Source organism: Talpa occidentalis, unplaced genomic scaffold, assembly GCF_014898055.3.
Source record: "Talpa occidentalis isolate TD23 unplaced genomic scaffold, MPIMG_talOcc4v2.1 talOcc4.8, whole genome shotgun sequence".
NCBI classification, from domain to species: Eukaryota; Metazoa; Chordata; class Mammalia; order Eulipotyphla; family Talpidae; genus Talpa; species Talpa occidentalis.
In genome coordinates this window covers 69,807,576-69,834,577 of record NW_023605194.1, presented here as the reverse complement: position 1 = coordinate 69,834,577, position 27,002 = coordinate 69,807,576, and the positions used below count along the sequence as shown (strand labels likewise).

At 46.4% G+C, this 27,002-nt stretch overlaps 1 protein-coding gene across 5 annotated transcripts; it reads left to right on the top strand.

The window, feature by feature from the left end:
• Positions 1 to 53: 53 nt before the first annotated feature.
• TATDN3 (TatD DNase domain containing 3) lies at positions 54 to 27,002 on the top strand. Of its 5 annotated transcripts, XR_008549905.1 has the most exons (11): positions 54 to 144; positions 2,469 to 2,501; positions 3,519 to 3,592; positions 4,093 to 4,177; positions 6,595 to 6,657; positions 8,074 to 8,183; positions 8,344 to 8,399; positions 11,075 to 11,187; positions 13,709 to 13,789; positions 15,753 to 15,921; positions 24,658 to 24,684. XR_008549905.1 is itself a non-coding variant. In XM_037496917.2 (10 exons), the coding sequence occupies exons 1-10, from the start codon at positions 79 to 81 to the stop codon at positions 24,805 to 24,807; spliced, it is 828 nt and encodes a 275-aa protein (XP_037352814.1). In that variant the 5' UTR covers positions 54 to 78; the 3' UTR covers positions 24,808 to 27,002. The 5 variants fall into 5 exon arrangements, 4 of the variants coding, with proteins under 4 accessions (XP_037352814.1, XP_037352813.1, XP_037352815.1 ...); XM_037496917.2 differs by lacking the exon at positions 15,753 to 15,921 and having other exon boundaries at positions 13,712 to 13,789; positions 24,658 to 27,002; XM_037496916.2 differs by lacking the exon at positions 15,753 to 15,921 and having other exon boundaries at positions 24,658 to 27,002.

Here is a 27,002-nt window from a genome sequence, read left to right as displayed (position 1 = left end):
TCCGTGCGGAAACGTCGTCCGGCGGGGAGCCCAGCCCGCCGCCGCCGCAGCGTTCCGGCCGGGGCCCCGCGCGGCGCCATGGGGGCGGTGGTCGCCGGGCTCGTGGACTGTCATTGCCACCTCGCCGCCCCGGACTTCGACTGCGTACGTGAGAGCGAGGCCGGCTCTGGGAGCGGGGGGCACCGGTCCTTTCCCCTCGGTTGTCTTTGCGCCCCTTCGTTAGGACGAAGCCTCCAGCTCTCACCATCCACGGCCCCGGTCACCAGCTCGTGACTCAGCCTCAGTCCAGCTGGAGGCCAACCCTGACTTTTCTGTCTGACCCCGAGTGGCGGTGGCTCAGCCCCTTCACGGCCCTGTTCCTGGAGTCCTCCCCGGCCTCCTCGCTCCCGGCTGAGACGCCGCTGTCCCCACGCGCGGCCCTGGCGCCCCAGGCCCGCCCCGCACGGGGAAGAAGCTGCCCCTGGGGGCGGAGTGCCACCCGCTGCGCGGGAAGCGAGAGCCTGATCACGGAGGGAAGAGCGGGTTTGTTTTAGGACCAAAACCTTAGAGGCCCAAGCAAAGACAAGGCGCCAGCCAGCAAGCGAGAGGTGGGGGTGAAATGGTGGGCAAGGCCAGCGGGTTGCAGCACGAACAGCTTAAAATTGGCTCAAGGGCCGGTGGAGCCCGCTGAGCTAGAGAGAAGCAAGAGACAAGACTGAGGAGGTTTGCAGGGGAGCCTAGGGGTTTGGATTTCCTTAGAACAGTGCAGGTCCAGAAAAGGTGTGTGTGTGTTCCGGAGTGGGGTGGGGGGCGTGTTTTAAGGAGAGTGACAGGATCTGATACACATTTAAAAACCATTTGCTACTGAGTCACCAGTAGATGGAGGAGAACTGAGGTTTCTAGACCAGTTTGGAGGCTTTTGCAGTGTATAGACAAGAGGTGATGGGCTCCAGGGAAGCAGTTTGAGAGGGCAGCTGTAGGTGAAGTCAAGGCAAGCTTTAGAAATAAAGTCTGTAGTGTGAGCTGAGGAGCTGGAGAGGGAGGAAAAGTGAGGACTACAGGTGCTTTGGGAAGATGGTGGTACTGTTCATTGAGGCCAGGGAAGGTGAAGTTGGGGAGAACAGGTGGAAGGAATAAGTTTCTTGGGAAGGAAACAGAGACTTAAGTTTGCATATGTTGAAGCCTAGTATCCATGAATCCTGCTTTTCCTCCCTGGCTACCTGAGGACCCACTGCCCTCTGAAAGACACAGTAACATACACACCGGGAAGTTCATGACCCACCGACTGCTTCAGCAGAAACATATGGGAAGGTGACGGTGCCTAAGAGCGGTTAAGTCTCAGCGCTGTCTTCACCACGGCCTCAGTTCAGTCCCCCAGGGAGCCGACACACAGGGCGCAGCAGACCTCTCCTGTCTTCCCACTGCTCCCCACTCTGTTGCTGATGAATCCTCACACCCCCCATATCTGCACCCCAGTTCTTCACAAAAATAAATAAAAATTTTTTAAAGATTAAAAAAAAAAAACAACGGGCCTCCCTGGTGTTGCAGGGGTTAAAGACAGTGCTATCAAGCTATTGGCAGCCTCTGCAGCACCAGTTCGATCCCCTGCCAGGGAGCTACCCACATGGCACAGCAGACCAGTCCTGTCTCGCCTGCTGCCACCCTCAACAGTGGATTTCAGTCAGTTTGCCTGTTCTGTTCCCCACTCTGTCTCTGGTGAATCCTCTCACACACCTCCGCCTCTGGCCTGTACCCCAGTTCTTCTGTGCATAAATCTTTTTTTAAAAAAAATATTTATTTATTTATACAAACACTGGGGTACAGGCCAGAGGCACGGGAGGGTGAGAAAATTCACCAGAGACGGAGCAGGAAGCAGAACAGGCAGAAGTACCAAAGTACACTGCTGAGGGGAGCAGCGGGCGAGACAGGAGAGGTCTGCCACGCCATGTGGGTATCTTCCTGGTCAGCTGGGAATCTAACCGGCACTGCAAAGGCTATGGAAAGCACAGCGCTGCGCTCAACCCGCTGCACCACCGGGGAGGCCCTAAATAAATAAATATTTTTTTTAAAAAATCACATAAGGTGAGTACAGAGAGGAGCGTGGGGCCCTGAAATCAGAGGAGAGTGTGAGCCAGTCAAGGAGACAGAAGGGTGTCAGCTAGGAAAGAGTGGTGACTGACAGAGCTGCAGAAACCAAGAATGAGAGAGATTTCAAGAAGGAAGACGTGGCCAAGTGAGGCGTGCTGAATGCTGCTCACACAGAGTCGGGGGAGAGAGAGAAGTGTCCTTTATGTGTAACAGTACTGGCCCCTGTCTCGTTGGTTTGGGGACAGAAGCCAAATTTTGCTCAGAAGAGTAGTAAGCAGAAGGTAGCTCGGTGGAGGCCCCCACATTTCACCACCATTTCTCCCCACTGTTGTTTTGCTTTATGGCTCCAACTACATGGATGTGTGCCGCCAAAGAGCAGTAACTATTTCTGCTTATTCTAGGATCTGGCAGATGTGCTTGAGAAAGCCAAGAAAGTAAGTCAACCTCTGTATTTGCTGTTTTGTGTGTTTGCCTACTAAAACACCTTGAAGGCCTTCCTGGTGGCGCAGGGATTGGAGTCACAGCACTATCGAGCTATCGGCAGCCATTGCAGGCTGAATACGATCCCCAGCCAGGGAGCTGACCCACACAGTGCAGCAGACCGCTCCTGCTCCCCTCAGCAGTGTGTTTCAGTGGATCCACCTGTTCTGCTCCCCACTCTGTCTCTGGTGGATCCTCTCCTCCTCCCCGCATCCCTGGCCTGTACCCTAGTTCTTGTATGCATAAATAAATAAAAATAAATCTTTTAAAAATGAAATAATTTGGGGAAAACATACTAGTTTTTGGAAGAGTTTATGAAATTCACTAGAACTAGGATGTTGTGCTTGTCCCCACAATGACAAGCAGAGGTCAGCTCATTTATAAGTACTTTCACCGTACAGCTTATGTAGGAGCCCCGGCTCTGCAGTTACACAGGCCGTATGGCCTTGGGCAAGTTATTTGATTTCACCGAGAACCCTGTCTCCTGAGTGTACAAGGGATGGCAGCAAGACCTGCCCCATTGGGCTGTGGGCTCTCTCTCACACTCAGTGAGGACTCACTAGTAGCCATTCTTAATATAACGACAGTGTGGGTGAGCCAGGAGCGCTAACACCACGAAAATTTTAAACCTTATTTATATTAGATGTCAGTTGTCCAGATTATTTTTTGTTAAAGATTTATTTATTTATGCATATAATAACTTGGGTATAGGCGGGGGGGGGGGGTGGGGTGAGAGGACTCACCAGAGAGAGTGGGGAACAGAACAGGCAGATTGACTGAAATCCACTGCTGACGGGAGCAGCGGGCGAGACAGGAGAGGGTCTGCTGCACCATGTGGGTTGCTCCCTCGCTGGGGATGAAACTTGCACTGCAGTGGCTGCGGATAACTTCATAGGTTGTGTCTTAAGCCCTTGCACCACCAGGGAGGCCCTGTTGTCAAGATTCTTAACTGACCTGTCTTCTCTTTCCAGGCCAATGTCAGAGCTCTTGTGGTGGTCGCTGAGCATTCGGGAGAATTTGAGAAGATTATACAGCTCTCGGAAAGGTACTGCCCCTCATTGAGAATTTAAAGGGCTGCCTATAATGATGCAGTTACAACCTCATGTTTATGAAGCCAAACTTCATCCATTTTTAAAGAAAATGGATGAAAAAAATACTAGAAGAAGAAAAAATACTAACAGCCTTTTTTTTTTTTTTTTAAAGATTTATTTATTTATTTTTACAAACACTGGGTACAGTCAGAAGCGGGGGAGGGTGAGAGAATTCACAAGAGCCAGAGCAGACAGAAGGACCGAAGTACACTGCTGAGGGGAGCAGCGGGCGGCAGGAGAGGTCTGCGCGCCATGTGGGACCCTCCTCCGGAGGCCAGGGAGCAGCCGGGGATCGAACTGGCGCTGCAGAGGCTGCGGGCAGCTTTGCAACCCAGCGCTCAACCACTGCGCCACCAGGGAGGCCCACTAACAGCCTTTTAAAGACATTCTCTCCTACTTTAACACTGTCTACCAGTCTAACATCCTTGCTTCTTAACTCATCCTGCACACCTAGGTATGATGGGATCATCCTGCCGTGCTTGGGTGTTCACCCAGTTCAAGAACATCCCACAGGAGATCAAAGAAGTGTCACATTGAAGGTAATAGTCACATAAAACAAGAACCCTGGAAAATCTTTTTTTAAAAGATTTTATATATTTTTGCATAGAAGAACTAGGGTACAGGCCAGAGGTGCAGGGTGTTTTAGGATCCACCAGAGACAGAGTGGGGAACAGAACAGGTGGATCCACTAAAATACATTGCTGAGGGGAGCAGCAGGGAGTCAGGAGAGGTCTGCTGTGCCCTGTGGGTCAGCTCCCTGACTGGGGATTGAACTCAGGCTGTGGCAGTGATAATGCTGAGACTCAACCCCTAGGCCACCAGGGAGGCCCCAGATGATACCTTTTGATGCAGTAGTCTTCCTCCTGATGTATATTCCACAGCAACAATCCAAAAGAAGGTTGAAAAATAAAGGAGTAATGCATTAGCTTGTAGAGTGTTCTGGAAAAGGAGGATTCTAAGGTTTGGGTAGCAAGATGGAGTGTTCACAGAGTCACAGTGAGGAGAACAGGATGCCCAAAGTTTCTTCACCAAGGGTGACATTCCCATGGAATCACTTGTAAGCAAGTCTGGAGAGGAAAACAGAGTTTGTAGTGACTGAGACCGTCTGTACAATCAACGTGTTTGGGCACTTTTTCTGATACAATATCATGTTGAATAAAAAGTTTTAGACAGCCAAAAAGGAAAGATACAGATTCATCCCTGTAGAGCTAGAAGGGAACAGAAGAGTTCAGGCACACATTATCTTATTTCTTTCCCTCCTTCCTTTTCTTTCAATGGAAGCACATGGCATTGTGATGTTGCTAGCTTCCAGTGTGCGTCACTGCAAATCAACACGTGTGTCACCACAGCAGCCCCCCCAACCCCACCCCGGGCAGCTTCTTGGAACTGGAACATACCTGTAGGCATGTCTTGGGCTATTAAACTGCACTGCTTTTATGCTCTAAAAAACCCTGCCCCCCGGTTCTCCCTGAGGTACAGCATCTTGTGTTTTAGGCCTCTCTGGCCTGACTCAGCCTCAGGGAGGTTCAGCTTCTCCAGGGCCTCATTACACCCAGATCAGTAGCCCGGCCATGGAGATGTGGACTCTCTGTAACTATGAAACATGAAGGGATGAGGGCTGTCTTTGTTTTTCACATTTTTATTTTAAGATTTATTCATGCATACAAGAATTGGGGTGTAGGCCAGAGGTGTGGGGGGTGGTGAGAGGATTCACCAGAGACACAGAGGGGAGCAAAACAGGCAGATTGAGATACACTGCTGAGGGGAGCTGCAGGGAGACAGGAGAGGTCTGCTGCGCCATGTGGGTCAGCTCAGTGGCCGCGGATAGCTTCATAGTGCTGCCTCTTAACCCCTTGCGCCACCAGGGAGGCCCTGTTTTTCACATTTTAAAAGGGCAAGTTTATTAGGAAAAAGGAGAAAGAAAAGGAGGCATCTGCCTAACCATGGTGGGTGGGTGGGGAACCCCCTACTTTTTCACAATCATGGGTCTATTCCTATAAGAGGCTACCCTGGGCAGCTCTGCTAATTTTGAAGCAAAATTACTTTCACTTCACTTCGGGTGACAAGCACTTTCCCTGTGGCTCCTGAGTGGCCGTGAGATTCCAGGGCACTAGCAGTTCCCAAGGGCTGGGTCAGAGGCGGGCAGGAAAGACTTGCACTGGCAGACATCTCAAGTGGTCTGTTTCCTGGCCTGCCAGCCCTGCTATCGCTGTGCTCATCCCCACAGAGGGACCCCCTTGTGGGAACTAGGTCCTCCAGTTGGCAGCCGGACATCAGCACAAGACGCGCCAGCAGGGAGACAGCTGGTGCTATGCCTGGAAACAACAGTGTGGTAGGGCAGGCTGTAGGGTGTGCGGCCAGGGAAGGCCCACCTGCATGCCACGAGGAAGGGCCAAAGGGTAGGCTGAGGGGACAACCAGGCACCGGTCCTAAGGCAGGAGCAACTGGCTGCTCCTGGAAAGAGAAGGAAAGCCATGTGGCGGAGGGCGGGGCGGGGGGTAGTGAGAAGGGAGAACCTGGCAGCACCCCCGCATAGGGCCTGGGTAGTTTACATCCGTCATGGGAGGGCATTGCTACCCCTAGTTCCTGCTCCAAGAAACTGACTGTGTGCAGGACACCTGGTGTAGCATGGTCTCTGGCAACAAAGAGGTGTTTATAAAGTATCAGTTCCCAGGGCCTCCCTGGTGGCCTAGGGGTTGAGTCTCAGCGCTGGAGCCTGATTTCCATCCCTGGCCAGAGAGCTGACCCACAGGGCGCAGCAGACACTCCTGTCTCCCCGCTGCTCCCCTTAGCATTGTATCTCAGTCAGTCTGCCTGTTCTGCTCCCCACTCTGTCTCTGGTGAATCCTCTCATCCTTACACTTCCGGCCTGTACCGGAAAAAAAAAATTTTTTTAAAAAAGGAAAGTATCTGTTCCCTTCTCCTTTTTTAACACATTCACTTTTTTCCCTCCCAGGATCTGGATGGAGCTTTGCCCATTATCCAGAATTATAAGGACCGATTGTTGGCAATTGGAGAGGTAAACACGTCTCAGCTGATGGGATGGCTCCCATTCAGGCTTTCATATGACGCATGAAAATAATCCTTTATTCAGTCTTTGTAACTATTGATGCCGTAATGTCAGGTCAGGTCTGGACCCAGCCAGGAGTGGACCCCAGGCTGTGGGGGCAGTGATAACCCCCAGCTACGAGCCTACCAGGGCTGGGGTCTCCTGAAGCCGCAGCAGGAAGTCGCTGGTGCTCAGGCAGGCAGGCGGAAGGAGCAGATTTGTTTGGAGAAACAGATACAAGGAAATGCTTATTAGGGAGAAAGGAACAGAAATAAGTGGGACCCCAGGTCTGTGGACCAGGCAGGGAGGGGCCGGGGGGACCGTGGAGTCGTGCTCCGGGGTGCAGCCTGCATTCCCTACCCTCCCTGCAGTCCTGTCTCTGTGCCGGGTTCGCTCTGGGTGGTCTCTCTCAACCTTTTAGTCTCTGTGCCCAGAATCACATCTCCCTCCCCGCGGGGTCCTGTTTCTTTATTGTCCTTGTCCAGGACGTCCTGCTGTCCCCAGCTCTGGGGGTCTGATGAGTCCAATGTGGGATTTGCTGCCCTTATCTCTGGAGCCTCCCAGACTCCTCCAGCATTTCCTGTTCTCTCCTGCCCCTTGGAGCTACCCACTTGCCCTGTGACTCATTATCCATCACTTGGATAATTATATTCTCCCTGTTCAGCTGAGTAATAATTTGCTGATAATTCCTCAATAAGCAGAAGAGTTCAGAGATGAATACTCACCATAGGCTGACATCACCCAGAGAAGATGCTGGATTATCACTTCTATGTACTTGGCTCTTTTATTTTTTTAAATATGGGTCATCTCTCTGATTGGCTAAAATATATACAAACATACTTTACATAGGCCAAACTTTATAAATAAAGCACACTTTACTAAATAAGTTATAGCTATAAAACATTTATCACTTGGTAATAAATCCCAATTCTAATTAAAGATACAAGACAAGAGTAGCACTTAAACTAACAATGTAGACTGTAGCATGGGGGGCCCAGTAATATCGTGGGGAGCGGCCCCTTATCCTCCTCCCTGTCTGCTCTGGTAGCTGCATGCCACTGACATGTGCTGTCGAGGAAAAACAACAAGAGTTTCAAATCTCAGTATACCCCGAAAAAGAACACAAAAGAACACGATCTTTTTTTGTACTATTGGAATTATTGAAATAATATCACCATATAATAATAATGATCGTGTTCATTCAGGGTATATTCTATGAGAAACATTGTTCAGATTAATTCCATCTGCTTCATGTGACTGTTTTTATGGCTGCTGGAAAGTCTAAACTCATACTTGCGACCTGCGTGTATGACATTTGTCTTGGACAGGACTGTTTTGGAGGTTCATTAAGCCATAAACACAAGGTCTTTTATTTTTCTGTTACAGGTTGGACTCGACTTCTCACCCAGATTTGCTGCCATGGATGAGCAGAAGCAGGAGCAAAGAGAAGTCCTAACCAGACAGATCCAACTAGCCAAGAGCCTGGATTTGCCTTTGTGAGTTAACCTATCATCTGTGTGCATGGAGCAAGAACGACAATTAAAATTCTGACTCTGAAATGGAGCACTATATTTCTTTTTCCTTGAATAATTTTAATAGGATGAAAATAATACTTTCAGACTAAGTACTTTAAAGGAATTTTTTTCTGTTCAACAGAAATGTTCACTCGCGCTCAGCTGGGAGACCCACCATCAGCCTCCTCAAGGAGCAAGGTAGGCAGGCACTGGGAGAAGTGCGCTCGAGGCTGGGGCTTCACGCCTGCTCATCTTCTCTCTGGGCGCCCATGTCTTAGTTTCTTACAGGGAAGCAGGCAGGGCCAGGGTGGAGGTGGAGATGCCCCGGCGGTTCTGTGAGTCAGCTTCCTGATCAGGGTTTCCAGAATGGCTTCCATGTGTCAGGCTGGGCCAAAGCAAATGAAAGATCTCATCAAGTGATTTCTTTTTTTTTTTTTTTAAGTTTTTTTTTTTTTTAAAGATTTATTTATTTATTTATTTATTTATTTATTTATTTATACAAGATCAGGGGTACAGACCAGATGTGCAGGAGGGTGAGAGAATTCACCAGAGACAGAGATTTTGCTCTTTCACCCCTCTCTAAGAGAACAGAACAAGCAGACTGACTGAAATACACTGCTGAGGGGAGCAGCAGGTGAGACAGGAGAGGTCTGTCACGCCATGTGGGATTCTTGCCGGCTGACCGGGATCAAACCCGCGCTGCCGAGGCTATGGACAGCTTTACAGTGCGACGCTCAACCGCCTGCGCTACCAGGGAGGCCCTTAAGATTTATTTATACATACAAGAACTGAGGTATAGGCCAGAGGTGTGGGGGGTGAGAGGATTCACCAGAGACAGAATGGGGAACAGAACAGGCAGAGTGACTGAAATACACTGCTGCGGGGAGCAGCGGGCAAGTCAGGAGAGGTCCACTACACCATGTGGGTAGCTCCCTGGCCTGGAATCCAACTTGTGCTGCAGTGGCTGCGGACAGCTTCATAGGTTGTGTCTTTGATACTGAAATTGTGGGTTTTCAGACCTAGTCTCCCAGCCAGAAACAGATCCCAGGCTGCAGTGGCAGCACTGAGTCCCAGCCAGACCACCACAGGTTGGTGTCTCATGAAGCCGCAGCAGGAACTTCGCAGATGCTCATGCAAGCAAATGAGAAGAGGCAGATTTGTTTTAGAAAAAGAAAAAGCTTATTGAGGAGAAAAGGAACAGAAATAAAGTGGGACTCCCAGGCCATGGAACCAGGCCAAGGAGGGGCAAGGAAGCCGAAGTGGAGTCGTGACTCAGGGAATATAGACCTTCTTTCCCTAATTATTCTAAAGCACCAGTCTCATTGTGATTGGTTAGTTCTCAGAGGTCTCACTAACTGCCTAAATGTCTCTGTACCCAGAACTAAGTCTCTGTGTCCCAGCCCTTGTCTTTTTTTCTTCATTGTCCTCTATTTGAAATGTCTTGTTGACCCTAAGGTCATAAAGTAAGTCCCAAATATCATAAGTTCTGGGGTGTTTGATTAGTCCCCTTTGGAATTTGTTGCCCTTAGCTCTGGAGCCTTCCTTAACTCTGCTGAAGTCCCTGCACTGTCCTTGAGGCTGCCTAATTATCTTTATCTTGCCCTAGGATTCATCTTAACCCCTTGTGCCACCAGGGAGGCCCCGCATCAAGTGATTTCTATTCCCCAATCTAAATATTAGCATCTCCAGTTTCTTAGCTTGTCCTACTGATCAATAAGAGGAAAAATCTGCAGCTACGTTGGGGTTGGTTTTGCATGATTCTGCTGCTGCTTTGGGAAACGATTCTGTGCAGATGGTGGCCGACATACTTGGAACATGCTTGCCTCATCCTTGCCTGGTGTCTCTAACATGAGAGCATGTCTTAAGCATTGTTTCTCACGCTCTTTAGAGTGCTGTCTGCAGCAAGAAGTATTCTTTGATACTCATGTAAATACACATGCCTTAAGGGCTAAGACTTTGAGACCCAGTGTGTACATAACGTGTATACACAAACTCACGTAACATGGTACAGCACGTGTTGTCGGTCATGATGCACTAAATTGATTTCATGCCTCACCTTCACAATGGGCCCTACCTACTTGTGAAGGACCAGCATGAGACAGTGCAGAAAGCGTAACCGCACACAGACAGGAAGCACTGTGTTCCTCGGCCCTTCTGGAATCTCTTGAGCATGATCTTACTGCAGGCGAGCGGCCACCCCAGGAGTGAAGCCACCTCTGACTGTTGGCTCTGTGGATCAGTGAGGTCTCTGCTTCTTCTTCCACCTTCATTCTTGTTAAGGACAATTTGCTTGAAAACCTGTGAGCAACAGTAATTTGACACTTCCAAGCTCTGGAAAAGGGATGGCATAGGAAGTTTAAGCAATTGTTTAAAAATGTGTATTTCTATGTTATTGAATGATTTTATTATGAGGATTAAGAATTTACTGTGTAGGGCCTCCCTGCTGGCACAGAGGTTAAAGACAGCGCTATCAAGCTTTCTTCAGCCACTGTAGAACGAGTTCGAGCCCCAGGCAGCAAGCTACCCTCATGGTGCGGCAGACCTCTCCTGTCTCCCCGCTGCTCCCCTCAGCAATGTATTTCAGTCGATCTGCCTGTTCTGTTCCCCACTCTGTCACTGGTGAATCCTCTCACCCCGCCAACACCTCTGACTTATACCCCAGTTCTTGTATGCATAAATAATCTTTAAAAAAAAAAAAAAGAATTTACCATGTAGTTTGACGCTCCCATTTGAACACTGTACCATTATCTGCCCTTGGGAAGGCACAGACCCTCATCTTTATGTCATTGTGACTCAAGTTTATTTAAATTTCTGTGTTGCTCGTTTCTATTAATGGAGAAACCTGTCATTAAGGAATAACTCTGCTTTTTGAGGCGCTGACAAGGTGCTGCTGCATGCATTCGACGGCCGGCCAGCCGCAGCCATGGAAGGGGTCCAGGCCGGGTACTTCTTCTCCATTCCTCCTTCTGTCGTGAGAAGTGGGCAGGTGAGCGTTTAAACTTCATTTTACACTCTGTGAAAAACACTTTAAAATGTGAGCTTTACTGGGCCTCCCCTGGTGGCACAGCAGTTGAACGCTGGGCTGCGAAGCTGCCTGCAGCCTCTGCAGTGCCTGTTCGATCCTCGGCTGCCAGTGGGGGTCCCACATGGCACGCAGACCTCTCCTGCCGCACCCTCTGCTCCCCTCAGCAGTGTATTTCGTCAGTCTGCCTGTTCTGTTCCCGCTCTGGCTCTGGTGAGTTCTCTCACCCTCCTGTGCTTCTGACTGTGCCCGGTGCTTACATAAATAGATGAATAAATCTTTAAAAAATAAATAAATAAATAAAATGTGAGCTTTACTTAGGTTTGTGTGATCCTGTTCTAGTTAAGTTACAGAAATTAATCCTAGGTCTTTACCTCAGACTTACATAAAAATTAACTCAAAAATGGGTCAGAGACCTAAGTGTAAGAGCTAAAATTATAAAACTCCTAGAGGAAAACAGACCTAAATGTTTGTGATCTTGGATTAGGTGATAGTTTCTTAGGGCATCAAAAATAGATAGATTGGACATCTTCCCTGGGGCCTCCCTGGTGGCGCAAGGGATTAATCACCACACTGAAGCAATCCGCAGCCTCTGAAGCACGAGTTCGATCCCGACTGGCCAGGGAGAGCAACCCACATAGCGCAGCAGACCTCTTGTGTCTCTCCCGCTGCTCCCCTCAGCAGTGTACTTCGGTCAATCTGCCTGTTCTGTTCTCCACTCTGTCTCTGGTGAATCCTCTCACCTCCCACATCTCTGGCATGTACCCCAGCTCTTGTATGCATCAATAAATAAATATTTAAAAAAAAATTGGACATCTTCCAAATTTAAAAATTCCACAATAAAAAAATCTCTGGAGGGCCTCCCCTGGTGGCGCAGCGGTTGAGCGCAGGGCTGCGAAGCTGCCTGCAGCCTTTGCAGCGCCGGTTCAATCCCTGGCCACCAGCAAGGGTCCCACATGGCGTGCAGACCTCTCCTGCTGCGCCCGCTGCTCCCCTCAGCAGTGTATTTCGTCAGTCTGCGTGTTCTGTCCCCAGCTCTGGCTCTGGTGAATTCTCTCACCCTCCCGTGTTTCTGATTGTACCCAATACTTATATAAATAAATAAATCTTAAAAAAAAAATCTTTGGAGCTGGCCAACCTGGTGGTGCAGGGGGTTAAGATGCAGCACTATGAAGCTATCTGCAGCCACTGCAGCACAAGTTTGATCCCCAGCCAGGGAGGTGACCCCCATGGCCCAGCAGACCTCTCCCGTCTGGCCCACTGCTCCCCTCAGTAGTGTATTTTAGTCAATCCACCTGTTCTACTCCACACTCTGTCTCTGGTGAATCCTCTCACCCCCCACACCTCTGGCCTGTACCCCAGTTCTTGTATGCATAAATGAATAAATCTTTAAAAAAAATCTTTGGAGCTATTATGTTTCAACATGCGCTGTCAAGAGAGTAAAAGATAAGCCACAGACTGAGGGAAATACTTGCTAGTAACACATCTGAAAAGGGCCTCATGTATATAAAGCAGCATAACAACAATGAAAACAACTCAATTTGAAAAAAAGACAAAGGATTTGTATAGACACTTCTCCAAAGAAGACACACAGATGACCAATATGCCACACACAAAGGAGTGCACACTGTTAGCCCTCAGGGAGGTGCCAGAGGTTCAGTGAAGTGTTGCTTCTACCTGCTCAGCTTGGTAGGACCTCAGGAAGCTCAGCTCCTGGTCAATGGGGAGAGAAGCGGAAGCACAAACACCCCCCCACACACACACACACACACAAGGATGTTCACAGTGGCATTTGTCCTAACGGCTAAAATGGGAACAACCCAAATGTCCATCCACTATGAATAAACAACGGGGTGGTCTCCACAGTGACATGTTATCCTGTGAAAATGAATGAAGTACCAATCCATGCCAAAGCATGGACAAACCTCCAAATTATCATGCTTCGCAGAAGCAGCCAGACACACAGACCTGGCTCCCTGCTTAGGCTCTGGGGTTCCAGGCGTTCTCTGCAGCTAATGTCCTGCTGAAATCTAACTGCTAGTAGTGGAAGAATAAAGTGTCATCCACTTGTGAATATTTTTTTTAAGATTTGTTTTTATTATTTATTATTTAATTTATTTATGCACACATGAACTGAGTTGTAGGCCAGAGGTCCAGGGGGTATAAGGTCTCACCTAAGACAGAGTCAGAAGCAGAACAGGCAGATCTACTGAAACCCGCTCCTGATGAGAGTATTGGGCAGTCAGGAGAGGTCTGCTGCGCCATGTGGGTCAGCTCCCTGGACAGGGATCGAACACAGGCCTCAGTGGCAGTGGCTTGATAGAGCTGAGACTAACCCCTGCACCACCAGGGAGGCCCTACTAATTGAATATTAAAGCATGAATTTGGGGTTCCTGCAGAACAGAATGTTTTAGTATATGACTTAATGCTCTTTTTTTCTTTATTTCTTACATTCAACACTTAATAGCTTTCTCTTTTCTTTAAGAAGCAGAAACTTGTCAAACAGTTGCCTTTAACGTCAATGTGCTTAGAAACAGATTCACCTGCACTAGGACCAGAAAAGCAGGTACATGATTTTCTTGTTTCTACAGTGTTTCGATTCTACCCTTTATTAGAGTTATTTTTGGGTCAGCATTGTTTCTCCTTGTAGTGAATGAAAACAAGTGGAACAGAATGAGATATAATGGAATCCCATTTTAACGCTAGCTTGAGGGCTTATATTAACTTTATTCCAGATCCCTTCTAAATATAGCTGTGGTGGGGGCCTCCCTGGTGGCGCAAGGGGTTAAGATGCAGCGCTATGAAGCTTATCTACAGCCACTGCTGCAAGAGTTCGATCCCTGGCCAGGGATCTGACCCACATGGCGCAACAGACCTCTCCTGTCTCCCGGTTGCTTCCCTCAGCAGTGTAGTTCAGTACATCTGCCTATTCTGCTCCCCACTCTGCACTCTGTCTCTGGTGAATCCTCTTACCACCCGCCCCCATCTGCAGCCTGCACCCTAGCTCTTGTATGCATAAATAAATAAATCTTAAAACAAACAATAGCTGTGGTGCTCCAGAGAATATCATCTGATGTGGGCATATCCTAACTGATGGAATAAGTACAGCCAGACAAGTATGTAAAGCGTCTTCAGTCAGAAAGATCTGGATTGAAATCCCATCTTTGCTGTCCACAAGTTGTGTGACTTTGGGCAAGCTACTCCATCTCTCTGAAACTTTTTCTTCCTTTACAAAATGTGAACAAAAAAATACAATACTTTGAAGTGTGGTGAGGATTAAGTGAATAACGTGTATGAAGGTGCCTAGCAGTATCTGGTTTATGGTAGGAACTCGATAAATGTTTACTTTTCTTTTTTGAATTGGCCTGTTATCCTGAGGCTCTATTTCTTATTGATAAAGTCACACATTCCTTATGTGATCTTTGCTGTATGTTTCATTGTCAGCCACAAAGAGTCATATTTTCAATATCGCTGCTGCTTTATGATTTCCTGAAATTAAGTAGCAGTGTCTGCTTTCTTCCTCTGGGTAGTACCTGCAGTCACCTCCCAAAGCAGAGCCAGCTAAGCCCCCTGACGCCCGTCAGGCCCATCTCCATGCCAGCCAGACTCCAAGGGCAGGCGCTTAGGAGAAGTGGTTTTCAGTGAACTGTGACAGCCTGCTAGGTGGGGTCCAGATGGCTACGTGTGTCCATAGATCAGCATTTACAAAAATACAGAGGACAGAGGAAGGAGGAAATAGAGGATCACAGTGCCGGTTATTTTTCCGTTTGGGTGTAGACAGAATGGCACACAGTTGCCCTCCTGGTTAGTGTAAAATAGGAGAAGGACTTGGCATTGTTCTTTCCAAACAGAGAGAAATCCTGAATGCTGATGTCACTCAGTTTTATATGTGTACTTAATTTAATTAAAAAAATCAGGTACTCAGTGACTATTTCTGGAATGCAAACAATTTTTGAGCTGGATATGCATGTTGTTAAGATGTGTTTGTTCTAAAAAATTAGACAACACAAATAATCATAAACAAGAAAATAAAACCGTGTGCCCTGTAAGGCACATGCCACAAGGCAGGGGTTAGAGAGTAGACTGCCAACAGGTTGCCTGGGTTTGAACCTCTGCAGGGTTCCTTACTGGCTGTCTAGGATCCCTTCCTATCTACAAAGAAGGGTGCTGCTAATGATTGTTCTTAATTCATAGAGTTATTTTGAGAATTAAATGACAAATTCCGTGAGAAGCTTGAAACAAATCATCACCTACAATAAGCACTAAATAAATACAAGTTCTTATGTCCATCCAGATTTTTTTATATCCATTAATACATGCACATATATTTTTTCATAACACATTATTCCATAAATTGTTTTTATGTGCTGAACATCTATATGCACTTTCCCTCATCATGTTTAATGGCTGGGTAATATTTCAGTGTGTGATGCTGCCACGATGTCCTTAACTTGGTGTCATCACTTAGGTTGCTCCCAACACCGCATTCAAAACAATATGGTGATCACTCTTTTTTGTTTGTTTTTTAGGACTTATTTTATGCTGGCATGCTTGCAAGACCTGGGGTATAAGCCAGAGGTCCACGGGGTAGGAGTGAGAGGATTCACCAGAGACAGAGTGGGGAACAGAACAGGCGGATCCACTGAAAAACACTGCTGAGGGGAACAGTGGGAAGACAGGAGAGGTCTGCTGCACCAGGTGGGTCAGCTCCCTGGCCGGGGGTCGGACTCAGGCCTTAGGGGTGATAGTGCTGAGACCTTAACCCCAGCACCACCTGGGAGGCCCAACACTCTTGAACATAAATCCTGGTGCACATTGTTCTTTTCTTAGGCCACATTTTTTTGTTTTTTGTCCTAGTAGTTATTCATCTGACTATTATCATCTTGAGTAGAAGATTTAATAAATAAAAATACATTTCATCAAATCTAAATGCTACTGATTATAGGTGTACAATTGTTTTATGACCAGTAAGAAAGAAACCCTGCCAGTTACACTCGGATGGGCCTCTGAGTATAAGTAAATGCAGTGTGTTCATTTCACAGGTGTTAAAATGGGGGTACAGGGGCCTCCCTAGTACCCCAGGGGTTAAAGACAGTACTATCAAGCTATCTACAGCCACTGCAGCCTGAGTTCGATCCCCGGCCAGGGAACTACCCACATGGCACAGCAGACCTCTCCTGTCTCCCCGCTGCTCCCCTCAGCAGTGGATTTAAGTGGATCCACCTGTTCTGTTCCCCACTCTGTCTCTGGGGAATCCTCTCACCCCCACATCTCTGGCCTGTGCCCTAGCTATTGTATGCATACATAAATAAATCTTTTTTTAATTTTATTTTTATATTCCCTATACAATTGCAACCCCCTAATATTGACCCCAATCCCTACCCTCCTGCCCCCTACCCCCCAAAAAGTGTCTCTGTTTCAAGGTTTTTTGTTGATTTTGATTTTCACTTTCTTATAGGTATTCATTTTCCTGGTCCCTTATTTAAGTTTTCTAGATTCCTGCTATGAGTGAGACCATCCGTTATTTTTCTTTTTCTTTCTGGCTTATTTCGCTGAGCATGATCCCTTCCAGCGCCATCCATGTTGCTGCAAATTGCATGTGTTTATCTTTTTTGAATGCTGAGTAATATTCCATGGTATATATGTACCACATCTTCTTGATCCAGTCATCTCTTTTTGGGCATTTGGGTTGTTTCCAAAGCTTAGCTATTGTAAATAGTGCTGCTATAAACATGGGGGTGCAGGTGTTCTTTGGAATTGATGTTTCTGTGTCCTTTGGGTAAATACCTAGGAGTGGAATTGCTGGGTCATATGGAAGCTCTATGTTTAGTAGGTCCAGAAATCTCCACACAGCTCTCCATAGTGGTTGGACCAGTCTGCACTCCCACCAACAGTGCAGAAGAGTTCCTTTTTCTCCACACCCTTGCCAACATTTGTTGCTGTTTTTTTTAATATGTGCCATTCTCACTGGTGTAAGATGGTATTTCATGGTGGTTTTGATTTGCATTTCCCTGATTACAAGTGATGTTGAACATTTTTTTCATATGTCTGTTGGCCATTTGCATTTCCTCTTCAGAGAAGTTTCTTTTTAGCTCTTCTGCCCATTTTTTGACTGGATTATTTTCTTGGTTGTTGTTGAGTCTCATCAGCTCTTTGCAGATTTTTGTGATCAGTCCTTTATCATTAGTGTTGTGTGCAAAAATGTTCTCCCAGTTGGTGGGGTTTCTCTTTGTTTTTGTTATTGTCTCTTTTGCTGTGCAGAAGTTCTTTAATTTGATGTAGTCCCAGCTGTTTATCTTTGCCTTCACTATCACTGCTTTGGGTGATGTGTCTGTAAAGATGTCTTTGATGTGCAAATCACGTAGTGTTTCGCCTATATTTCCTTCTATGTATTTTATGGTTTCAGGTCTTTTTTTTTTTTTTGTAATAGAGGCATGTTTTATTTATTTATTTGTTTGTTTGTTTGTTTGTTTATACATGCACTGGGTACAGTCAGAAGCGCGGGAGGGTAAGAGAATTCACCAGAGCCAGAGCGGGGAGCAGAGCAGGCAGAAGGACCGAAGTACACTGCTGAGGGGAGCAGCGGGCGGCAGGAGAGGTCTGCGCACCACGTGGGACCCTCCTCCAGTGGCCGGGGAGCAGCCAGGGATCAAACCGGCGCCGCAGAGGCCGCAGGCAGCCTCGCAACCCAGCGCTCAACCGCTGCGCCACCGGGGAGGCCCTGGTTTCAGGTCTTATGTCTAGTTCTTTAATCCATTTTGAGTTGATTTTTGTGTATGGTGTGAGGTAGTGGTCAAGCTTCATTCTTTTGCATGTAGCAACCCAGTTTTCCCAGCACCATTTATTGAAGAAAATTTCTTTGCTCCAATGCATAGTCTTTGCTCCTTTGTCAAATATTAGTTGACCATAAATCTGTGGGTTTATTTCTGGATTTTCTATTTGATTCCATTGGTTTGTATGTCTGTTCTTGTTCCAATACCATGCAGTTTTGATGACTATGGCTTTGTAGTATAGTTTGAAGTCTGGGCGTGTGATGCCTCCATTCCCTTCTTTTTTTTTTTTTCAGGAGAGCTTTGGCTATTCGGGGTTTTTGGTGATTCCATATGAATTTCATTAATAATTGTTCTATTTCTTTGAAGAATGACATTGAAATTTTGATTGGAATAGCATTGAATCTGTATATTGCTTTTGGTAGGATGGCCATTTTAATAATGTTTATTCTTCCAATCCATGAGCAGGGGATGTCTTTCCATTTCTTTGTGTCTTCGTCTATTTCTTTTAACAGTGTTTTATAGTTTTCTTTGTATAGGTCCTTTACCTCTTTTGTTAGGTTTATTCCCAAGTATTTGATTTTTTTTATTTTGATAATAAAAGGGATGGTTTTTTTTATTTCTTCTTCTTCAGATTTATTGTTTGTGTATAAGTAGGCTACTGACTTTTGCGTGTTGATTTTGTATCCTGCCACTTTACTGAACTGATTGATGAGTTGAATTAGTTTTTCTGTGGAGTTTTTGGGGTTTTCTATGTATATTATCATATCATCTGCAAATAGTGATAGTTTGACTTCTTTTCCTATTTGGATTCCTTGGATGTCTTTCTCTTGTCTTATTGCTCTGGCTAGGACTTCCGGTATTATATTGAAAAGCAGTGGTGAGAGTGGACATCCTTGTCTTGTTCCAGATCTTAATGGAAATGCTTTCAGCTTTTCACCATTGAGAATGATACTGGCTGTTGGCTTGTCATAGATGGCCTATATGATGTTGAGGTATGTTCCTTGTATCCCAAGAATTTCAAGGGCTTTTATCATGAATGGGTGTTGCACTTTGTCGAAAGCTTTCTCAGCATCTATTGATATTATCATATGGTTTTTATATTTCTTTTTGTTGATGTGTTGGATAACGTTGATTGATTTTCGGATGTTAAACCATCCTTGTGTCCCTGGAATGAATCCTACTTGGTCGTGGTGGATTATTTTATGGATACATTGTTGGATTCTGGTAGCTAAAATTTTATTGAGGATTTTTGCATCAGTGTTCATTAGGGAGATTGGCCTGTAGTTTTCCTTTTTTGTGTTGTCCTTGTTCGGTTTTGGTATTAGTGTAATGTTGGCTTCATAGAACGTGTTTGGTATTGTCCCTTCCTTCTCAATTTTTTGGAAGAGTTTGTGAAGGACAGGCACTAATTCATCTCCGAATGTTTGGTAGAATTCATTTGTAAATCCATCAGGTCCTGGGCTTTTGTTTTTGGGGAGGTTTTTGATTACCATTTCAATTTTGCTGCTTGTAATTGGTCTGTTTAGGTATTCTATTTCTTCTTTATCTAGCTTTGGGTGATTGTAGAGTTGTAGGAATTTGTCCATCTCCTCTAGATTGTTGAACTTGTTTCCATATAACTGTTCATAGTAGTTACTGATTATTCTTTTGATTTCTGCTGTGTCTGTTGTGATTTCTCCTCTTTCATTTATGATCCTGTTTATTTGTGCTTTCTCCCTTTTTTCCTTTGTGAGCCTGGCTAGGGATTTGTCTATTTTATTGATTTTTTCGAAGAACCAGCTCTTGGTTTCATTGATCTTTTGGATTGTTTTTTTAGTTTCAATTTCATTTATTTCTGCTTTGGTTTTTATTATTTCTTTTCTTCTACTGGTTTTGGGGTTTTTTTGTTGTTCTTTTTCTAGATCTTTGAGCTTCGAGATTAGGTTGTTTCTTTGAGTTCTTTCTTGTTTCTTGATATGAGCTTCTATTGCTATATATTTTCCTCTTATTACTGCTTTTGCTGCATCCCATACATTTAGGAAATTGGTGTCCTCCTTGTCATTCAATTCAAAGAACTTTTTAATTTCTTCTTTGGTCTCCTCATTAGTCCAGTGGTCTTCCAGTAGTGTGGTTTTTAATCTCCATGAGGTAGGAGAGTTCCTTGCTTTCTATTTATGGTTTATTTCTAGTTTGATGCCTTCATGGTCAGAAAAGATGGTTGGTATGATTTCAATCTTGGTGTATCTGTTAATGTTTGTCTTGTGTCCCAGTATGTGATTGATCCTGGAGAATGATCCGTGTGCGCTTGAGAAAAATGTGTACTCAGATTTTTTTGGGGTTTAGTGTTCTATAGATGTCTGTCAAGCCCAAATGCTCTAGGTCCTTATTTAGAGCTTTAGTTTCTTTACTTATTTTTTGTCTTGTTGATCTATCCTTGTTGATAGTGGTGTATTGAAGTCTCCCACTACGTACATGTTTTCTCTGATGTCTGTTTTCAGAGAGGACAACAGTTGTCTGATATGTTTTGGTGCTCCTTCGTTTGGTTAGTTAATGAGTGTTATTTCTTCTTGAAGTATTGTCCCCTTGATCATAATGTAGTGGCCGTTGGGGGCTCTTTTTATCTTTTTGTGTTTGAAATCTGTTTTATCTGATATAAGTATAGCTGTTCCTGCTTTCTTTTTTGGTCCATTTGCTTGTAGGATTGTTTTCCATCCTTTAACTTTGAGTCTGTTTTTATCTTTTGTAGCTAAATGTGTTTCCTGGAGACAGCAAAAGGTTGGGTTTTGTTTCTTAATCCAGGCTGCAACTCTGTGTCTTTTTATTGAAGAATTTAGTCCATTTACATTTAGAGTTAATATTGATATGTTAGCATCTGTATTTGCCATTGTGTTTGTCTTTCCTTTGATTTTATTTATTTATTCTTTTAATAACTTTTTTTTTTTTTTGGCCTTCTTTCGTTGTTATTCGTCCCTCTGAGGTTCTGGCTTTAGGATTCCTTGTAGTAGTTTTTGGAGTGGGGGTTTAGTTGTAATGAAATTCCAGAGTTTCTGTTTGTCTGGGAAGGTCCTTATTCTTTCTTCATAGAGGAAGGAGAGCTTTGTGGTATAGAGTATTCTTGGTTGGCATCTATTTTCTTGGAGTCTGTTGACTATGTCCCTCCACTCTCTCCTTGCCCGGAGTGTTTCTTCAGAGAAGTCTGATGTCAGCCTGATTGGTTTTCCTTTGAATGCTATCTGTTTCTTCCCTCTTGTCAGCTTCATTATTTTTTCCCTGTCCTGGATTCTTGGGAGCTTTACTATTATGTGTCTTGCTGTATTTTTCCTTTTGTCGTGGAAGTTTGGTGTTCTTCTTGCTTCTTGTATATCAATTTTCAGCTCCTTCTTCACATTTGGGAAGTTCTCTTCTATTATCTCTTTGAATATTTTCTCTTTCCTACATCTCTCTCCTCTCCTTCTGGTATTCCTATAACTCTTATATTTCCTTTCCTCATGGAGTCAGATAGTTCCTGACGTCTTTCTTCGGTCTTTTTCCTTCGTACTTCTCTTTCCTTTTCTTTTTTGGTTCTTTATATTTCTGTGTCTTCAAGTGTACTTATTCGTTTTCCATTTCATCTATTCTGCTTTCATTGCTTTTCCCAGAGTTCTTTAGTTCCTCCATTAATTCTTTGATCTCCTGCGTTTCTTTTGCTTCCCCCTTTAGGGACTCAATTTCATTCTTCTGACCGTTTATTATTTTTCTCATATCATGTTTTCCTTTATGAGTTCTGTCACTTTTTTAATCATGGCAATTTTAAATTCTCTTTCTGGAAGCCTCAGAAGTTCTTCCAAGTTACTGTCGTTGCAATCTGGGGGGTGGTTTTCTTTTTGTGGTGTGCTTTTTTCCTGAGGAGTTGTTAGGTTGCGTGTGGTTCTTCTGCTCCCTACTGTCTGTTTTCTAATTTGTTGTATGCATTGGGACACTGTGTTGCTGGGACTGGCCGGCATCTTGGGTAAACTTCTCCGCTTCCCTCTGGCTCCTCCAGGAGCCATCTGTCGGTTTCAAGCAGTCTTTACTGAAGAAAGGTCCCTGTTCTAAAATGCTGATGTGGGGACACACTCCCATGTGCGCCTGGTCTGCCCCGGCGGTGGGTTCCCTTTCCCCCTCTGGGCTTGGACTGCAGTCCAGAAGGGGCCTGGTGTGGGCGAACTTCCCCGCTCACCTCTGGCTCCTGAGGGAGCTTTCTGCTGGTTTCAGGCAGTCTTTACCGAAGAAATGTCCCTGTTCTAAAATGGTGATGCGGGGACGCACTCCCTGCGCATCCGGTCTCAGGCACACTCTTCTGTGCGCCCGGTCTGCCCCGGCCATGGGTTCCCGCTCCCGCTGTGGGCTCAGACTGCTGATCGGAAGGGGCCTGGCATGAGCTAACTTCCCACTTGGCCACTGGCTCCTCCAGGAGCCTTCTTCCATTTTCAAGCAGTCTTTTCTGAAGAAAGGTCCCTGTTCTATGGGGTGTTAGTGACTTTTTTTCTGGTCACTAGGTGGCGCCAGAGATCTCTCCTAATGTCCTTGGGGAGCTGTTTTTTTTCACCCCGTGGGACAGGGAACAGAGCGGGAATGGTAGGGTAAACCTCAATGGCTTTGGGGTGCTGTGTCTGCTTTGTGCCCCACCGTCGTAGAGAACCCACACCCCGAATTTCGTGCCCCGGGTCTGAGTACCAAAGCCCTCAGGTCCAGGACGCGGGCTGTAGCCTAGTTCAATGACTGCAGAAATGGCGCCTTTTGCACCCCGCTCCCATGCCTGGGCGACTGGTTCCTGATTACTCAGTGAGGGACTTTCACCTCAGTGAGGGCCCCTGCGTGTCTCCCCGCAAGCCTAGGTCGCAGGCGCGGGACCTGGGCAGCCGCGATCCCAATCTGCATTTGCTTTTCAAGTGCGCCGCTTTTCCGCGCAAGCTTACCGGTCGGCCCGGGGCTGTGTGCGGGTCTCCAGAGTCTCTGTTGTTCTCTAATGGCGCCTGGAGCCGTTCGCTCACCACAGCAGTGAATCCTGCAGGGTTCTCCACAGCTCCAGTTCATGGGGTGTGGTGGCTGAAATAGTTCCTTTCCACTCACAGTCCCACTTGATGCGTAGTTTGTTCTTGTTGGTCGTTTTAGCTTGTTTTTTTTCCTCCTTTCTGTTGGTTGCAGAGTGCCGACTTTGTGGGTGGGGGAGGGTAGCAGGGTTCTGCGCTTTCCTCCCTTCTAGTCCTCTTTTATGGCCACTTTCTTCTTCAGGTAGTTTGCTGGAGTCGTCCGTTTATCTTCCCTGTCCCAGTTCTCACTGGGACCTGCCGGTTTTCCTCCCTATTAACTTTTTTTTTAATGGGAGATCTCACTCGCAGCGTCTCCTCGCTGCCATATTGACCTGCCCTCCATAAATAAATCTTTAAAAAAATTTTAAATAAAAAGTAAAAATAAAATGGGGGTACATCTTAGAATTAGTGAAATACCAGCATGTAACCTATGTAAGGCTGTGGTATTTCCTAAAGAGGCCATAATGTCACTCTGAGGGGAAGACGGGCTGTCACCTTGACGAACCCTCGCTTAGGCTGGAGGCCAAAGAGCAGCTGAGCCTCAGACGGGCGGTCACCAGGTATTCACTGTTTGCAGAATGCATCCTGTGCTGTGTGCAGGGACCTCAGTCTCACCCTCGGCTCTTCTCAGAGCACACTCAGTGTTGCAGCCATGACTTTTTTTCTCTTTCTTTTCTCTCTCTCTCTCTCTCCCTCTCTCTCTCCTCTCTTTCTCTTTCGTTTTTACATGATTTTTCATTTTTGTACATTGTTTACTTTCTTCTCTCAGGTGTAGTCCCCATAGAATTCCCACCACCAGTTCCCCCATGACCATTGCCACAGTGCCCTGTGCTCTTCCCACCCCTACTTTGATCCCTACAGAATGTCTCTGATTTATAGTTGCCTGTTAATTTTGCTTTGTTTTCTTTTTTATTGTTACTATTTTTGCCCCTGATCCCAGATTTGGCTCCACTATATTCCTCCTAAAAGTGAGACCATCTGATATTTTTCTTTTTCCTTCTGGCTTATTTCACTGAGCATCATCCCTTCCAGCTCCATCCATGTTGCTGCAAATAGCATGAGTTTATCTTTTTGGATTACTGCATAATATTCCACTCTGTATATATACCACATTTTCTTGATCCAGTCATCTTTTTTTTTTTTAAGATTTATTTATTTATACAAGAACTGGGGTACACGTCAGAGGCACAGGAGGGTGAGAGAATTCATCAGAGAGCAGGGAGCAGAACAGGTAGACAGACTGAAGACACTGCTGAGGGGAGCAGCGGGTGAGACAGGAGAGGTCTGCTGCGCCATGTGGGTTTCTACCTGGCTGGTCAGGAATGGAACCCGTGCTGCAGAGGCTGCAGACAGCTTCACAGCGCAGCACTCAACCCACTATGCACCAGGGAGGCCCTCAGTCTTCTATTTTTGGGCATTTGGGTTGTTCCCTAGTCTTACCTATTATAAATAGTGTGCAGCCATAGCTTTTAAACTGAAGTTCAGGGCTTTCTCCCTCGCCTAAGTGCCCCCACCCCACTAAAAAAAAAAAAAAATCAGTTTTTATCAACATTCTGTTCTGTTTGATCTGCTGTCTCCGAGGATTGCTGCCCTGGAATGCCATGTTTGACTTAGCCTCTGTTCTCTTTCAGGTACGGAATGAGCCCCAGAACATCATCATTTCCGCAGAATACATCGCCCAGGTGAAGGGGGTCTCCGTGGAAGAAGTCATAGATGTGACCACCCAGAACGCAATGAAGCTATTTCCCAGGCTCCAGCACCTGCTGCAGAAACAGCTTTAGAACCACATGCATCCAGACCCAGTCCCCCAGGGGGCAGCACCTGAAAAAAAGGCTTGGATAGTCTGGACTAAAGAAACCAGGTTACAGGGACACAGATTATGGCTTTCTAGAAATATTTCTCTTCGAAATGAAACTGGGACCTCCCTGGCAGCATAAGGGGTTAAGCACAGCACTGTGAAGCTGTCCGCAGCCTCTGCAGCACGAGTTCGATCCCCAGCCAGCCAGGGAGCTACACACATGGCGCAGCAGACCTCTCCTGTCTCCCCACTGCTCCCCTCAACAGTGGATTTCAGTCAGTCCGCCTGTTCTGCTTCCTGCTCTGTCTCTGGTGAATCCTCTCACCTCCTGCACCTCTGGCCTGTACCTCAGCTCTTGTATGCATAAATAAATCTTTAAACAAAAAAAAATGAAACTGGGTGCAGGTCCTAAAACCCTGGGCTCTGATCCTGGCTTTGTGCTGCTTTTCAGTGAAGGGTCCTAGTAGGAGCTTGGGAGAACACTGCTGCTTCTTACCTGGCCCCATTCCATGGAAACCCCTTGTGCTGAAACCCTTTTCTTGTGGCAGGGCTGCTCTCTCCGCCAAGAATGAGCCCTACTGTGATGGCCGGGGCTAGGCTGAAGTTGGATATTATGATACAGTTACAAATGACTGGTCTCTTAAATAGGTATTTTTTTTTTTTTTTAAAGATTTATTTATTTAGACAAGCACTGGGTACAGTCAGAAGCGCGGGAGGGTGAGAGAATTCACCAGAGCCAGAGCAGGGAGCAGAGCAGGCAGAAGGACAGAAGTACACTGCTGAGGGGAGCAGCGGGCGGCAGGAGAGGTCTGCACACCATTTGGGACCCTCCTCACGTGGCCCGGGAGCAGCCGGGGATCGAACCGGCGCTGCAGTGGCTGCAGGCAGCTTCGCAACCCAGCGCTCAACCACTGTGCCACCGGGGAGGCCCTCTCAAATAGGTATTAACAAATTTGCCTTTCCCCTATTTCTTGCAATTCCCCCCTAGTTTGACAGGTTTGTCTTTATGACAGGTCTCTCAGATGAGCATTAACAAGTCCTGCATTCCAAGGAAAAGGGAGTTAAACATTAGCTGTTGAAGAAAGCAAGCTGGCGCCCACCTGTGTCTGTGCCAACCCCTTCCCCCTCCCTTTTGCGGACCCTAGCCCATTGCCCCCATTTTTTGCCTTTGTATAAAAACTCCTGCACTCTGTCAAAGAGCAGGACAGTTATCTTTCAGATATGAGTCTGCTGCCCTCCTTGTTTGTCTACAAATTAAACCACTTTCCTTTTCCTCAGGTTGTTTCCTTTTATTGGCTGAGGGAAACTGAGGCTGGCGTTCGATATCACCTTCACCTCCAGTTTCACTTCCTGTAGGATTTATCCAGTGAGATTTCAGAGAGGACCAGAGTTCAAAATCGTGATTGTTTTGTGACTTGGAGTTTTGGATTTTTGCCAGAGGCTAGTGTAAGAGGACAACAAAGAGGAAACAACTGAGAGGGTAAGGAAAGGGAGACTTCCAGAAGGAAGTGGCATTTAAACTACAGTTTGCCAGGTGCAGGGGGCAACAGAGCAGGGCAGAGGACCACAAATCCATCCATAAAACACAGGTGCAGGAGGAAGACAGGAGGGGTTGTGGAAAGTGAAACTAGGAAGGTGTTAAATCATCCTGCAAGGTCAACCTCAAAAAGAGCAGCCAGCCATTTCACTTTGGAAACAACAGAAAGGCAGCTTGGAAAGTGTGGTCCTGTGGGCCTCCCTGGTGGCCTAGGGGTTAGTTTCAGCGCTGCAGCCTGAGTTCAATCCCTATCCCTGCCAGAAAGCTGACCCACAGGGTGCCCCAGACCTCTTTTGTCTCCCCACTGCTCCCCTTAGTTCAGTACATCTGCCTGTTCTTTTTCCCACTCTGTCTCTGGTGAATCCTCTCAGCCCCCCACACGTCTGGCCTTTACCCCAGCTCTTGTATGCATAAATAAGTAAATCTTTAAACAAAAAGAATGTTTGGTCTTGTCACAAGACACGTGGTCAAAACCCTGCACCCCCAAATGCCTTAGGAGGGGCCGCCCCTTTGCCGGGTAGACAAGCAACACCACATTGGCTGGGGCTGGGGCTGTGATTGCTGATGGCATTAGGACCCTCTCGTCCAGCCCCACCTCATCCACACAGGGTTCCCATCAAGATTTCACAATCCCTAGCCCA

Bases quoted from the DNA above. Each gene is read 5' to 3' on its own strand.
- TATDN3 (XM_037496916.2), top strand. From the start codon at position 79: ATGGGGGCGGTGGTCGCCGGGCTCGTGGACTGTCATTGCCACCTCGCC. The intron at 145-2,468 runs GTACGTGAGAGC...TGCTTATTCTAG, and splicing joins CCGCCCCGGACTTCGACTGC to GATCTGGCAGATGTGCTTGA. The intron at 13,790-24,657 runs GTACATGATTTT...GTTCTCTTTCAG, and splicing joins CACTAGGACCAGAAAAGCAG to GTACGGAATGAGCCCCAGAA.